General features: G+C 36.4%; 2 protein-coding genes across 3 annotated transcripts in view; one reads left to right on the plus strand and one right to left on the minus strand.

The window, feature by feature from the left end:
- The first annotated feature begins 1,353 nt into the window (after positions 1-1,353).
- Positions 1,354-16,721, plus strand: part of LOC106167243 (tRNA (32-2'-O)-methyltransferase regulator THADA) — a 62,943-nt gene continuing 47,575 nt past the window's right edge. For both annotated transcript variants that reach the window (XM_087003507.1, XM_087003508.1), the window contains exons 1-8: positions 1,354-1,563; positions 9,608-9,696; positions 10,161-10,282; positions 11,230-11,423; positions 12,333-12,381; positions 12,648-12,835; positions 14,199-14,287; positions 14,490-14,755. In XM_087003507.1, the coding sequence (XP_086859633.1) occupies positions 1,485-1,563; positions 9,608-9,696; positions 10,161-10,282; positions 11,230-11,423; positions 12,333-12,381; positions 12,648-12,835; positions 14,199-14,287; positions 14,490-14,755 (1,076 nt within the window). In that variant the 5' untranslated portion in view covers positions 1,354-1,484. The remainder of the gene's footprint in view (positions 1,564-9,607; positions 9,697-10,160; positions 10,283-11,229; positions 11,424-12,332; positions 12,382-12,647; positions 12,836-14,198; positions 14,288-14,489; positions 14,756-16,721) is intronic.
- Positions 6,209-7,572, minus strand: LOC106169991 (zinc finger protein 862-like). Its single transcript, XM_087003509.1, has 2 exons — positions 6,502-7,572; positions 6,209-6,298 (listed from the first exon to the last, which is right to left on the minus strand). The coding sequence occupies exon 1, from the start codon at positions 7,545-7,547 to the stop codon at positions 6,753-6,755; it is 795 nt and encodes a 264-aa protein (XP_086859635.1). The 5' UTR covers positions 7,548-7,572; the 3' UTR covers positions 6,209-6,298; positions 6,502-6,752.

Genomic DNA, 16,721 nt, shown 5'->3' on the forward strand with positions numbered 1-16,721 from the left:
AGTAATGTAAACTAGAAAAGCACTCCGAGAGCGCAGACCTCCGCCAAGGCAGCAAAGTCTCCACCCCTAAATTTTCATTCTATAATGATTTAGTTTTTTGATTTTTGATTATTGATTGATTATTGATCAGGATCACCACCCAAAAATAGTCATCTGCTCCTTGGTCCACTTCTGACAGTTCCTGAAAATTTTATAAAAATCGGTCCATAACTTTTTGAGTTATGTTGATGACAGACAGGCAGAAAGACAGACAGACAAACAAACGGGTGAAAACATAACCTCCTTGGCGGAAGTAAAAATCAATCTTTAATTATGTGTAAATGAACTGCATCCAATATCATTGAAATAAAGTTAAAAAAGATTTTCTCCTGATTTCTGACTGTACAATATTCAAAGTATCAAATATAAGAAAAAGGCACTCCTTTGTATAATGTCAGTGCATATCTAGTTGAGACCAAAGGGAAAAAAACATCTTCCTGTCTAAAAGATGGAAATTCACTACTAAAAAAAGACTGTTAACCACCAGTTTCCAAAGCAAAATCCAGTCATCCATGCTGTCCAAAGGAATTCGTAAACTGTGCAAATCTGTTCGACTCCTCCTGCATCACCGATTTCCTATTTCTCAGAGACATGAGGAAATCCTGCACACATACCCCCTCACCTGAATCCTATCAGGTGGCAGTTCATTTATAAAATGTTATTGAAAGGGTATTGCCACTGCGGCATGGAATAAAATATCCAATCAGGAGTATTTGTACCCAAGAGTGTCTTGTAAATCTCTCACTGGCTCAAACAATGCTGCATGCAACAGAGTGGCAAGTTCATTACCAGAAAAACAGTAATAAGGAAAACAAGTATTGGAATAATTGCACAACCATGTAATTTTCTTTTCTGCTCCCATCAATATCATACAGGGGTGGATCCAGGATTATTTGAAGGGGGGCGTGGTGTTCGGGACTCGAAAATTTTTGGTATTTTAGATGTCGAACGGGCCCATTTTTATGGTTTAGAACTTTGATTCAGCTAGTCAAGACTCTATTTTCAAGATGGGACCCTTGGGGATTTTTTTCATAAATCGAAGGGGGGGGGGGGGGTGTCAGGACCCCCCCCCCCCCGACCCCCCTAAATCAGCCACTGCATCTATCAATTCTTGTCCTGTTGATAGTTGCAAGCCGTTTATCACTTATAAAACTTTAAGTCGGTATTGTGGAGAGTGTAAGATTATTATTGTTTATTACCGCGATGAAAAACCAGTTATATAACAAACATTTGACATTTTTATGCCACCTGCTCCACTTCACTGAATACGGTTGCCAGGGATGGGTGCCTTCTCGCTCCGAAGCTCTTTAATCTGCGCGCGCATGTGTGTATCACGTCGGATATCCGGGCCCGGCTATCCGACCGTACGAATGAAATAAACTGTCATCAGGTGGCAATGTTTTGCTCCGAAAAAACTGTTCAGCTGTTGGAAGACAACTAGAAACATGAAGTACAAGAGGCACTTGAGAAAAACTGAACGATCATTGGTTTTTGTTAACCGAGAAATTTCCCAAAAGTTTAAAGGTAGGGCACATACCACAGGCATATAGCTACATGTACATGTACACTTTAATACATGTATCAGGGGCCTCTAAAATAAAGTAGAAGACTAACATGAGACATGGGGCTTGCCTCAATCAGTGAATTTTGATCGTTTTATCGATCAAACCTGTTGTGGATATAATTGCACTCGACTTGTTAAAAAATATATATCCATATGGCTATTCAGTGCCACGAAAAGAGGTCACTAAGACGGCAGTTAACAGAAAGAAGAGGAGGGGCTTGGTCCAAGGAGTTTGCCTAAAATCTTCGATATACGGAGGATCGGGCTGATAATGATGATGATTCAGTGCTAGGAAATGGCCATCAAGTGTTGATGTCGATTTTATCGGCAAAAGAAATGCACCACTCCAATGGTGCAATTATTTGGGCTGCAATTACAGTTTAAATTGGACTTGTCGTGGTCCTGTTTTCGGATGTCTCTCTGGGCTCTCCCCACTGGCAGCGATTGAATAGAACTTACCTGGATCGTTTAAACAATCAGAAAGCCCTTTCAGGTGATTTAACTGGCAGAAGTTAAGTGATCTTAAATGTCAGTGCCATTACTGAGAATAAGAACAAGTAGATCAGATATGATCTTCAAAGGAGTGATTGTTAATTTTCTTTGAGAGAGGAGCGGAAAGAGAGCTGTAAGGACAATTTATTATTCTGATTTGATTTCTTACACCCCATTTCCATAGATTTTTAGATCGATCTATCCCTGTGGGGAGTCTCACTAGATTACTGTCAGCTTGGCCGGCTTAAGCGTCTGTCCCGCCTACTAAAAGCTGTAAGGGGGTAATTAACTATGGTGCCCGCTCGGCTGACTGCAATTTAGCGTGAACACCCAGGGAGTTAGGTCGATCTAAATCTTAATCTTTAGATCGATCTATATCTCTGGGAAAGCACCCTAAAATTACTTGCTATTTTGAGAATTTGTACAATTTTTATATGCAATTATTAAATACCCAAGTAACCCCGGCCAGAAGATCGTGGACAGGATGATAAAATTTACATACTGGCACATTAATATTCAATGATTATTTATCATACAATGTACTGCATAAATGGCAGATTTTCAACATGTAGACAGGATGCAAGAGGGGTTATCAGTGAACACATGCACATCTGGAAGAGACTGTTTGCTTAGCAGAATCTGTTAACCCATATTACAAACTTAAAGCAATTATAAGAAACACACAACAATTAAATTTTGTTATGGAATCGATGCTCTTATTCTTTGATCATGACTGTCCTATGCACTTAAAAGCTTCATGATGTTATAGAAATAGTCAAAAAGGATTTTTAGGTTTGATAACCAATCAAGATTTTAGTGGTGCTTTCATTCAGAAATAAAATTTAAAAGGCATATTTGCTGTTTTTCAAATTATTTCCAATTATGGAAACTAAAGATATAAACTTGTGAGATATCGGTGATTAATATTCCCCTCTTCCTCAGTAGCATTATACTAGTTCAGTGAATTTTGTTAAAACTTTGGTTTAGTTGGATAATTATGGATAAATCAATTTATCTGTAAAAAAATTTTTTGGTAGGCCTCCTACTTTAAAATATTTTGTCTTGCAGAATTATGAAAGCTTAAAAACAATATTTCATAGTATCTTCAAACATATTGTGGACAACAGACTGAAAGACACTTAACTATGGTGCCCGCTCGACTGACAGCTATTTAGCGTGAACCCCCAGGGAGTTAGGTCGATCTAGTTTGGATCGATCTAATTTCTGGGAATGGGGTCTTAGCTGCATAATTAAAAATTTGTGGTGATTATGCTGTTGAGCATTAAGTTGAAGAAAACCCTATTTTGGGCACTGCCACCATAGTGACCAGTTCAGGAAAACCATTTCACTTGTGACTCTCAAACTTACAGAAAAGAAAACAAACATAAGACAGCTTTAGGTGGAAAATCAGCCTTATTGGATTCTTCTTTTATTTTTATTTATTTATTTATTTATTATTTTTTTAAAAGTTATTCAGTTTTTAGTGAAATGTAAATTTTTCAGTTATTGGGAATTTCAAGGTTTGACTTTGAACTACCATGGGGTAAATTGATGGGCATTATGCTTTTAAGCATTTTGTGAAATTGTATCAGAATTGAAGAAAAACCATCGCATTTAAGGAAAGCCATGTTTCTTATATGATTTTAAAACTTACTTAAAAGGACTTCATAGGACTGAAATGCAGCTCGAGTTGGAAAACCAGTCTGATTGCATTTTTTTTCTGGAAACTGTGCAGTCCTTAATGAAATTTTCAATTTTGTTATTGTGGCAATTCAAAGTGTGAACTTGAAATCTCATTGTCCTTACGGTAGTTACATATTCCTAACATCTGACAGGGCTTGACTTAAACTTTTTTGAGGCATTTGCCTGTCGAGCAAGTAGGTCTGAAAATTGCTCGCACTTTTAGAGTTGCCGAAACAATGCACTATTGCCTGTTATACAAGTTACTACGTTATTTTGCATCAGGATGTTTTCCAGTCTTTGGCAGAAGACATGGTAAACGTGCATCGAAGTACAGCAAGTAGAGTCATAAACTGTGTGGCATCATCAATAGCATGCAGGTTTGATGCATTTGTAGGCATGTCCCTTGATGATGCAAGTGTTGCTGAAAGAAGGGAAAGTTCTACACATTCGCAGGCTTTCCACATGTCATTGAGTGTGCAGATGGCACATTCCATCAGGTGCAGTTGATATGTGATGCTGTCTTGCATTTCACGATTTCTTTGCGCTTTTCCAATTTAACTTTCTCAATTTCCCCTGTAAGAAATGTTTTGTGCGGTTCTTCTCTTTTTAAACAAGGTGTAGCAGAGGGTCTACTCTTGGCTGATGAGGCGACTGAATTAGATTGTTTTCGTTTTGATGTGCTTAAGGTGGCATCTGATGCATGAAACTCTGATATTGGTCCCATTGGTGATGTCGACGTGGACGCTGACGTGGGTTACTTGTTGTGGCAGTCTGTGTCAGACTCTACTGACGCAACTGCCATTACACTACCCTCTAATGGTGATTTCATATATGAAAGGAAATACTTAAATACGAAATAAAACCACTTTTTAGACTTCATGTAGCAGTATATCGAGAACCATATATAAATGAGCATGTATGAACTATATATGAGTTTTTAACATAACAGTGTTACTTTTCACAGTTAAGGAACACGTGAAATATCAAATTTATTAATCAATAAAAATTTAAGATGAATTTCTGCTACAATTTGACAGTACAATGATAAAACAAGTCTTACTACCTGTATCCAGCACTTGAGATGTCTCAGACTCAATTACACGACTTTCTCCTCCTCCAATTATTCCTGTCAATGAAGGGGCATTTTTACCAACTGTATCTAAAACTATATCCATGTAAGGACTTTCCACTGGCTGTTTTTCTCCTCCTGTCTTGGGTTGCTTTCAGTTGGAGAGGTCCTTCTTTGCTTGGACTACAAATCTTTCCACTTGTGTTTTAACTCCTCTGCAGTTCGATTACTAGTAGCTGTACCTTCAGCATTGACTTTGGGTGTAATATTCTGCCAGAGTTTCTTTTTCTGTTTGGCAGTGGTTGAGTTGCTCAGTTTGTTGTTTAAAATGGTGGAATTTTCAGCATACATTTCTAGGAGTTTCCTTATTTCTCTGTCACTGAAATTTTTCTTCCTAGCTTTCTTGGACAGTTTGGACTCCATTCTACTATATGACTGAAGCTGCAAGCTCAGTATATACGAACCTCGGCTTGCTGAGCACTGATCCAATGAAGTGTTGCTCGGGTGTAGTTAAGACAATCGTGTTTTGTCTTGGTGCAACATGCGTAGACAGGGAGAGTTAACCTGGCACATGGATGCCAATCTTTGCAGTATACTGCAGTTGTATCCAAGCAAACTTACGCCCCATTGGTGCAACCGGGCCCTCAGTGTTCATTCTAGGAATGTTTCAATATGGGACAAAGGGCCCCCATCATAAAAAGAAGTGGGTCATTACATTTTGAAGTGGGCCCTTTTTCAAATCTTTAAATAATAATATGTAACACGTGTTTTACTGCTGTGGTTTTAATATTCAGAGATGAAAAATACTTTATATCATAAAAATAATATTTTGACTTGCAAGTTCACATTCAATAGGTTATCCCAACTTTCTAAAATAAGAGACTTCACGCTCGAAATTTTGTTTACAAATATAAGATTACACTGAAATATGTTGATGATTCTTTCACCAATAACCAAATTCTTACTAAAACAAGATTTTAAAACCATTTTTGGCTTCAATTTATGAAAAAATCCATGAAATTTAATTAATTATATAAGGTGAGATAGCACATAAAAAGCTACCAGATTGAATGATATCACAAACATAAAAATCACTAAGAGAATCTGTCCCTTTTTTGATACCTACAAAGTGTACAGCTCACTGCTTGTTGTAAATTCTACGTTTCTTTTCCTTTTTCCAAATATCTAAGGCACTCTTAAAGTCAAAGTCCCCAATTGCCTTTCCTTCTATCATAATGAGCAAGCACTGCTGAAGTCTTGTTTCAGACAGTCTGTTCCTTCTGTGGTTTTTGATGTAGTATTGAGAACTGAATGTTCTCTCACAATCTGACGTGTGTATCGGAAGGATGAGGGAGATTGCAGCCAGCTTCAACAAATTGGGAAAGTCTTCACTATGGTGTGTTTTGATAATGCTCCACAGGTTGTAGGTGGCATCTCTCGCATACCCCATTCTGAAAACCAATTCTTTGAGTTTAGACCATTCACTCATACCTTGTTTTTCAATTATTATTGGCACTGATTTGGACCCATGATGTTCAACAATGTTACCATAATGGCTAGCAAGTTTCTGTATAGGGACTTCACCCCAATTTTCTCTTTCTGACTCAGACAAAAAGCTTAGTGGTCTAATGCTCAAATACCCAAATGCTGTTACCATATCCAAGTGATCCTGGGGAAATCTGGCATTTATGTTGTTAATGAGATTGTCAATAAATTGACACTGAATTGCCTTGCATTGTTTTTCATAATTAGCACAACAAGTCAGAAGGTGGTCCCTGAAGAATTTACGTTGACCTGTTCCCACCTTCAGGAGAAATTCCTCGATGTAGCTGCCAGGTTTACCAGTCAACCCTTCACTACTTGTGTCATGGTCCCTGGGCTTTTGCAGTTCTCTCAATGCATGCTTCACATTAACATCCACCAAGGCTGGGTCAAGATCTTTCTTTTGGAAGAGTAAACATAGCTCTGTGACAATGCTGAGGATGGACAAAAGCTGTGGGTGACAAAACCAAAACTGAATTGTGAAAGTTTCTTTGCAAAACCTTTTGCCTTGGCATCACTTGCCCCCATTTCAGACATATAGGACACTAATGACCCATAAGTCCTGTAGATTGTTTTTATTGCTTTGTAGTAGGGCAACCATCGAACCTCATGGACTTCATTGCACTTTAAAATAGGTTCATCCAGCAGCTCCTGAATAGCTGTGATTCTGTTTACCCTGACAGATGATGCTTTAAAGTAATAAAATATACTGGTAATAGTTGATTGATAGTCCTTCATATAGTCTATAGCATTTGCTGCCTGGCTAGTACATAAAGCCAATCTGTGGGCAATACAGTGTATGTGAACCATCGCAGGATTTTCAGCAAGCAGTCTGCCTGCAACTCCATTTCCCATGCTGGTCATGCTCGCTGCACCATCAGAACCAAAACCATATATCTTACTAAGGGGGATCTCCTTTGATTTAAGATAGTCTTTGATAGCTACTGCAACTGTGGCACCCTTGCCATCTGTGACATTTATGTCGGCTACAAAGTGGGTAGAAGGAACAAAGTTATCATCTAAAAGTCTGACACATATAACCAACTTTTTTGTTACTGTTATATCAGTGCTCTCGTCTGCTAGTATTGTTAGAAATGGTGAAGACTTCATTTTCTGAAGCAAGTCTTCCTCAACTGTGGCAGCAATAGCAGCAACCATATCCCACCTTGCTGTATCAGAATTATACTTTGCATTGTCACCTTGGTCTAAGTATGAAAGGTTGGGGCAATCCAGGTGCCGTAGCAACTCTATTAGGCTTCCAAACTTTCGAATTGCTATATATGCCCTCTTGAACTAGCCAGTACACGGACTTCATTGCTGACATGATTGCTCCATCTTTACCTATAAATGTTTTATAAACGTTACTTTAAATTTGAATTTGGACATTATAACCTGCATAAAATGTTAAATAGTGTTGAAGGTACCCGCAAACATTACTCCAAAATGAATGTGAAAATTTTATCTATATATATACAAAAAATAATGTTCAGGGAAAAAACATGAGCGTAATGCCCTGTGCCAATGCTACGCAGCAAAGGCATTGTTTACATAGTTGTTCAGCATTGCGATATCCCAGAATGCACTTTCGAGAGTTCTTCAACCTACACAAATATAACTACAACACGTGGGTCCGGGACCGTCACGATAATCAACAACGTACACTAGTGTCACTTTGATGGCTCATGCTCCATGTTATAAATAAATATTGACAAAAAATAATATCTTACCTTCTAAAGCTCTGCAAAAAGCCTGTTTAGCTTGAGCTGATTCCGACGTTTCTTGTATGGCAAGCTTGTGGTCAGCAGATGTCTCATGGCGCATAAGGGTACTGGTTCGAAAGTTATTAGTCCCTTGAAAAAATATATTGTCCTTCTTTTTTTCAACACATAAGCTGCAATACATCAAGTTTGCGTTATTGTCGTATACAAGCCACTTGTATCTCTCCACTTTTTTGGAATGACCTTGAAGTTGCATTGCTAGTTGACGCGGTATCAGAAGTCGTGACAGCAGCACATACATCTACTTTAGCTCTCTTCTCCGGTGGAAATGTCTGCTGTGTATGATCATTGTCTCCGTCGCTACTATTCTGATCCGTTTTAGGGTGATCTTTGGGATCGACTTTCTTAAAAAAACTTAAAATAACACTTTGCTTCTTCTCCGCCATCATGTACAATGTACGAGTTGATCAATTGATTTACATGGACAATTAATCTCAGCCTATCAGGGATTCAAGAAAGGAGGGGCGATCGCCACTGATTTGCATAAAAAGCATGACGTCAGCATAAATTAAGATATTTGTTAAAAACTGCGACGAGCAAAGAATGTCTTCATTACGTCTAAAGTAAGATCTTGATGTCAAGAGATGTCGAGTAAACAATCAAACTTCGGTCGTGAATTTGCCGAATTGGAGGGCGCGTTTAGAACACAAAAATGCGCCGCTGTTAATTCTCTTGAATTTTGTTGGCGCAGCTCACTCTACGAATTGCGTCAACCTAATTTTTTCTGCGCCAATGATGCAAGGGCGCATCCTAGAATGAACACTGGGCCCTGGATACCAAACTGTATGGTATTCTGGCAAAAATTAAATAAGCTCTGGGTTAGCGCTAGTAATTTTTTTCGCTTAGCCATATCACCAAATTTTTGTCAATTTGTTATCAAAATGGTTATAATTTGGCTAAAACATGTCAAATCAAGCCCTTTTTCTTTAGCCTGTTGAAGTCAGTTTTAGCATTTGGCTAAATTGGCGAGTGTTAGCACTACCCCAGAAGCTGAATTACTTTGGACACATGATTAGAGCAAAAGATAAGGAAGCCATGATGATGATGATGATGATGATGATGATGGAGTTTGTTGAGGAGAAATGAGGAAGAGGTTAAAAAAAGACCAGTTGGCTGACCAAGTTGAGGGAGGCAACAATGCTATTGAGTGAAGACCCAGTTGGATGGAGGATGCTTTGCACATGGGTAGCCAGGAGCACGCCTCAATTCGATGGCAATAGTTGAAAGTTGAAGTACTAGTGCTTGGTTAGAGGATGATCTGATGGCTGTTTCTGTTTTAATTGAATTTTTAACATGTGTTGCACAAGTTTTTTAACATGAATTTTGTAAGTGTAAAATGAAAATTTCTGTGGGTTTTATTGACCAATCAAGTTGACAGCCGAGCCTGTATATATCCAGCTACTTATCTATCCATACTGTATATTGTTTCCTTTTTTACAGATAGCCCATGTGAGACAGATATTTCAAGACTCATTTGTGGATTTTTGCAAGAAGAAGATGAAAAACAGCAAATATCCATCATTAAGCAAGTAAGAACAATTTAAATTGATGAAATATTTTAGACAACATCCATAGCCGTGGGTAAATGGTAACTAGTGGATTGTGTCAGGTGATTTCGAGAAGGAGGGGTGAGGAGACTTCCCAAAAGTTAAAAAAGTGTCAGACGTTCAGTCTGATAAAATCTAAAAATCTGTCAGACCAAAAAAAGATCTGCAAGACAAAAAATATAAATTCATGTATATAGCAACATGTTTTATTTTTGAGTGGTAGGTTACATATGTTACAGTAATTTTCTTAACTATACAAACAATTTTAATTGTTATTTCGAGAAAAAAATCATTTTGTCCTTAAGCTTTTATGTAATTTACATTTTCTGAATGTCTGTCTTACCTGTTACACATAAATAAGAAGTCGTGGGGATTATGCTATTAAACATGATGTAATTTTGCATCCAAATTGACAAAAACACTAGCTACATTATTTGAATTTTCAGATAACTGCTGCAGCTAAAACTGCCGATGCTCAAACAGGAGAGGTGAGTTTATGTATTCAAGTCCTAGTGAATGCATACCTTCATATGGCAGCAAGGATCCCAAAAAAGAGGGCTTTAGTCAGGTAAGGCTTTTTATGTTTTGTTTACAGAGATGAGTATTCTTGAATAACAAAGTTAAACTAATTATCTTCTGGCATTCAAATCTTACGGAAAGCAAATAGTGTAGCCTGAAGTGAACCAGGCTTGCTCCCTTGAATGACGCACATCTTTATTATCCTGAGAAGATCTGTGAGAATATTTGTACAATTTTACACAAGATTAATCTACGTGCTTAATTTAGTTGGGAAAGTAGGATTTCAGATCTCACTGAGAATTTAAGTTATGTTTACACAGTTCCTTTGTTTACCTTTATAACAAAGTGGTCATGTTTTTTAATTTGACATGGTTTATATTGCTTTTTGAATGAAAAATAAAAAAACTACCTTAAAGAGTGGGAGTATTATGATAATTATGCAATCTTTTCAATTGGGAAAATGATCAAGTTTCAGGTATATAATTTTGGGATCATTAAAATATATATTTCTGAGTAGCATTTGTGGTGATTTTTCTGGGCAGTTTAGATCTATTGGCCTGATTTTCAGTTTTGTTACTACCTCTCAATAGGATCATTACTTTTAAGACTTTATGCCTTAAATGATACACTGTAACAGAATCTGTAAATTTTTGCCATGGAAAAGATTGAGTCATTACTGAAATTAATAAGGTATTGGGAGAGGTTTACAATAAAAATAATTATTGCAAAGATTACAAGACATGCTGAAATTGGTGTATAAAATATTGCTGAGGTTGCTGATCATCATTACATTTGTGTCAGTATTTTCTTGTTGATCCAAATGTAGACTTTTTTCAAGGGCTGGATGTTAAGCAGCTTTGCTGCCTTGTTTTTTTTTTCATGTACACAAATAGAGTAACTGTATCAAGTTTGAAGTCAAGATCATGTTGTCATTTTGAGTAACCGTGTTGTCATTTTCGGTACTTGGTATACCTTTTTGTTTTGTTGCACTTTCAGCTGCCTCCAGTGTTTTGGATCAATATTTAAGGAAGAGATAAAAGATACACTGAAGGAGCAAATATGTTCCATGTTACTTGGTGTTGGCAATAATCCTGCACTGAAGCAGATAAGAGACTTAGTGGACATGCTTCATTCACTTAGTGAAAATTTTCCAATTGGGGAGCTGTGTGTGTCAGAAATCTATGTTGAAGGTAAAACCTTTTTATGCATTTGAAATTTTATTGAAGTTTATAGTTTTAGATATTGCATTTTGTTAAGGCTAAAGGTCATTTTAAATATGTTAAAGGGATAACAACTCTTCATATGAGATCAATAAATACATTGTTTACAACATGTAGAAATATAATATATTCTATTTTGCCACAAAAACCGCAGTTATTGCAATTATTCTGAAATCTGTGCTTGTCATCAGACCACATGACCTCCTTAGGTGGCTGTACTCTGTAATAATCAAGACAAACTTTTTAGAATAAACCAGGAACTAACTTTGAATGTAAAATGGATACATTAACCATTGGTAAGTATGGGAAAATTGTTTACCCCAGGAAAATTCATCTTTTGGCTCAGATGAACAGTTGTTATACTTTTGATCATCAAGCTGAGAGTAATATCAACAAAATGTAATATATTCAAGGATAATTAATTACAAACCATAAATGTAATCAATAAGATTGTTTTGGTGCCAAGGAATTATATTTTACATTTTAGTGATAGTAATCACTTACAGGCTGGTAGCTGAGGCTGATTATTTCAATGAATTAAATGAATCAGCTGACTATACAATTTTCACAGTGTACTAAGATCAACAGCTAATTAATACAGAGGCAGTTTTCCAAATTATCTTTATTGACCCATCCCCCACTTCCCCCCCCCCCCCCCCCCCCTTTGTTTTGAATTCTATTTAGACCCCCCGGTAATATCAGATGGTATATGTCTAACAGGTAAGGTAATATAGAGGACTATACAAACATTGCATAGAGACCATCTTTGCCATAGATTATTGTTTCACTGCACCTAACTGACAAGTTTTTGACAAAATAATGTTTTTGATCTATTGACTTAACCACACTGACGATCCATTTCAACATATTTCATTACAGCATTAGAATTCCTTGCAAGGGCTCTAAAGCAGTTTCACCAAGATACTGAGTAAGTGTGTGCGTGTGTAAGATGTGATCTGAAATTGCAGATAAATACCATTTCAGGTGCACTAGTGATATAATTGTATCAGTGAGTTTGATGAAGAACATTTGGCCTAGATAGGTAAATAATAAAGAAAAAGAACAACAAAACATTTTATTCAAACTTTTAGGAAAAAGCTTGTGTAAAATTGTTTTAAATCAAAGTAGGATTCATTGGGAATATTGCTTTGTATATGTTTTAATGCAACCTTACTATAATTTTCTGCTTAATAGAATTAACAAGAGTCCTGTAGAGAGAAAAGAAAGGATGCATGACATTATGACTGCTGTTCAGTCAGTGACCAAAATAGGACAGAAATGCCTAAAACCTATTTCACTAGAACTATTTGAAGGCCGCAAAGCATCTTTGCTCTCCAGTATAAAGCAGATCTGTGAAAGTGTGACGGATATATTGGCTGATGGTAAGATATCTCAAAGTACTTTCATTATTTGATTCTTGAACACTGATTTTATGTACAGACACTGTGTATCTGTACATATTTCTATTACCCGTGTCTGCTGCCGACAAGGTCTTTGCTGTGCACTTTTCACTGTTAACAAAATGTATGAAATACCATGTAGAAGGTTTGTTAAGAATCAAAATTAGGCGAACCCTGCATTTTGCAGGACAAATGTCTAACTTGGTAGGAATGTTCCTTGGGTCAAAAGAAAAAAAAATTGTCCATAGAGACAATCTCTATTGATACAGAAATAAACACAAATAGCATGAATTATGAAAATTAGGTGCCAAAATAAAATGTTTCGTATTTCCATCAGTGTTTTTTCTTTGTCTAGAACAAAATTAGAGACTCCCAACTCATTTTTGACATTATGAGGCAGTTTGTGGCCTTGTTGTCCCTCAATTCCAATTTGGCAGCCAGACACCATTTTGAAATTAGGCATGATTTACTGTTTTGAAATTGTTGTTTTCCTAAAGAATGTTGAAATGTTGTGACTTTTTATTTTTGGGTGCTGAAGTCATTTTTGGTACATGAAACATAGAATGTGAGTAGAAACTATTATAAGCTTCCAGCGTCAATATGGGCCTAGTTGTCACAAAGACTTGTATATGTCTAAGCTAAACAATGCATCTTTGATGCTATGAGGACAATTGGTAGCCATTCTGTTGATCTAAGCTAAAGTGTCCCTATTTTAAAAATTTGGCATAATTTACCATATTTGAATCGTTGGACCTGCAACCTAATAGTTGCTACTATTTTTAAGTCACCGATGAAACTTGTGGTGTTTGTTTTGATGACAGAAAATAATCAAAAGATCATAAAGGGTTTCTAAAGTGAATTCCAAGATGAATTTGGTTGAGTGGGCTAAGAAACAGATCTCTCTCTCTCTCTCTCTCTCTCTCTCTCTCTCTCTCTCTCTCTCTCTCTGATTTTAGGTGGAATTAACTTTCTTATTGTACCACCAGCGTGAATTTGACATTTGACTTACTTTTCACCATGAACTGCAGTTTGCCAATTTTCTGGCCTGCATATTTCCAAAAATGGCTGAGATACATCCATAGTTACAGTTCATAGGAAGTCATATATTGAAAATCTTAACATGCCCATGAATTTGACATATGACCTACTTTTCCTCATAAAATGCACTACAGTGTATGCATAGTTACCAGACCATATTTCTCCACAATTAAAATGGATACATCCATAGCTACCATTTAACATGAATGGGATTAATGTCGCTGGTGGGACAATACCTGGTGGTGGTAGCACCACTCTGATCCTCCAGTTTTATTATATTTTTGTTATACAATATTGTTGTTGATAGATACATTCCTCCTCGACTGCAGAGTGACATGTGGAATAGCAGTTTCCCTGATTGTAAAAATCTGCTGTGATACTGAAGCTGTGGCCATGGTTAGTTATTATTGTTATATTTATTTAAAAATCAGTTTCTTGTGAGTCTTTCATTCAGTTCAGTTCTGTGCTTAAGTAATCATGTCATAGCTTATAGCTATATAACCTTTATAGCTCTTCTGAAATATTTTAAACAGGGTAATGATATTATTTAGAAACATCAATGGTCCTTAACCAATTACAACCTTATCTTAAATTTCAGGTGATCAATCTAATATCCCCAAATGTCAAAAGTGACAAACTGATTGAAAATCAGAGTGGAGCTTTGCTGAAAGGGGGCACTGAATGGTTGGTTGCCAGGTTTTCAGATGCACTCAACAGGGACACTCTTCCCCTGGTCTCATACGCATGTTTATGTCATGGGGTTCTGGCTGTACTGACTGAAGATGAGCTTTTGACTCTATTGGGTGATGAAAAATGTCTTTTAGTGGATGTTTTGTTTGCAGAACTGGAGACCTTTTGTAACAGGTACACACTATGATTATTACATTTTAAAGTCTGTGTTAATCACTCTGTAAATAAGTAACTGGCACCGTAAAGTTAAATATATATGTATTTACACATTATAGTTTAAAGGACAATAGACACATAAAAATCCTTTTCTCGAATTTTGAAGATTCAGCACTCAATCTATACACTAGAGGTATGTTTTAATCGATCCCCGCCATTTAAAAATTATAAAAACAATCTATTAGTAGAAAAAAAGTCATTTTAGTAAACCTCACTTTAATATGCATAAATGAAGCAACAGATCTGGGTCACGTGGTACTGTGACGATAATGAGGATAAAGGTCTATGAGACTTAACTGAGCTGCATGGTGCATACAGACAGAATAGTTTAGGACAGTTGTGTTGAATGGAGTTGAGCAATTTTCGTTATGCCTCAGTGTGTTGCCGTGGGATTCACCAAAATTGCAGCACTCCTTGACAATCTTTCGTGACTTACTTACTAACTTTGGTGACAATAGTTGCGATGCTCGAGATCTCTACACCTCAGGTGTTTTAGATCATATCAAAAGCTGATAGTCTTTTAGATTTACTGTCATCAGTTGGCAAGCTTACTAATTGCTGATGCATTTTAAATGCATTGTAGTTGACCAAGAGCTCGTTAACAATAAAACCTGTTAATTATGCACCGCTGCAATTCCCAAGCCAGGTAATAACAGGTATCAAACTCGTCATGGTGGGCTTTCATATTTTTCAATATATCTCATTTATTTCATATTAGTATTTGACAATGACGTTAAATATCAATATTTAAACAATTAAATTCAAACACGGTCGCGAACATTAATAAAAGAAATTGCTCTCAGATTTATCATTTTATAACTTGAAACGCAAGTTCTGCATCTGTACGCAAAACTTTTTGAAACTTTGTAAGCTTTGTCAAACCCAAAAACATGTACATGTAGCAGATCAAGGTAAAAGAGCATTGTTTGCTACTAGTAGCATGGAAGAAATCATTAATTTAATGTGTTTACTAAATGTGCAGTTTTACGTACGTTAGTACATTTTAAATTATGCATGGAGATTTAATCTGGTAAGGGATGTAAGAAAGCCACAAACGTATTTTTAAAAAAGAATGTTGGCTGTAAAAAAAGAGCACTACTGATAACTTAGTTCATTGTATATAACTTAGTATATTATGAAAAGCGGGAGATACCCAATTCTTTTAAGTATGAAGCTACAATTTTTTTAATATTGATTTAAATCCCCTCTTCGAAAAATTGTATTATAACACCGTGCTATAAAGATCTACTCAAGAAAAGAATTTGCTTGGGTAAAATTGAGTACGGAATGAACTGGAGACACTTGGCTTGTCATTAAGTTTTCACGAAAATATGTCAGATAACTTTATACTGTCCTTGAAAGAGTAAAGATTGAAAGATAATTTTAGACAAACTTTGATGGGGGAAATATCAACAAAGAGTAAAGGGCTATTGCGCCAACATCTTGTTGAAAATTTTACACTGCAATTTTATTAAAATAAGCTAAGGAACTAATTGCCAAATTTAGACTTTCATCACATAACAGGGGCGTAACCAGACCTGCAAAAATTGTACGCACAGATTTTAAAAAATTACAAGCATGTACAGCAAAATGTAGACTAACGCAAAACATGAAGGACAGCGTAATCACAGCAAATGTACCTCATATAGTAGCTTAATTTCCGTTAATAATAAAATCATCATTTAAGTCAAAAATATTCTCACGATTTAATAAATATTCTAATTTACCCAGAATGGTATATTTATTTAAAAGGAGGCTAGCTAAGCTGGATCAAGTCCGTGTTAAAATTCCTATGAAGCTGTGCAGGAAAAATTCTTCCTTTGTTTCTCTAGCTCCTCGATAAACCTGGTGTTCAGATTTTATCTAGTACCCCCAGGTCTGCGCGAGCTACTCTTTGAAACTAACGCACAGGTAGATTTTTACC

Source organism: Lingula anatina, chromosome 2 (genome assembly GCF_051362555.1).
Source record: "Lingula anatina isolate TDL-2025a chromosome 2, LinAna3.0, whole genome shotgun sequence".
Lineage (NCBI taxonomy): Eukaryota > Metazoa > Brachiopoda > Lingulata > Lingulida > Lingulidae > Lingula > Lingula anatina.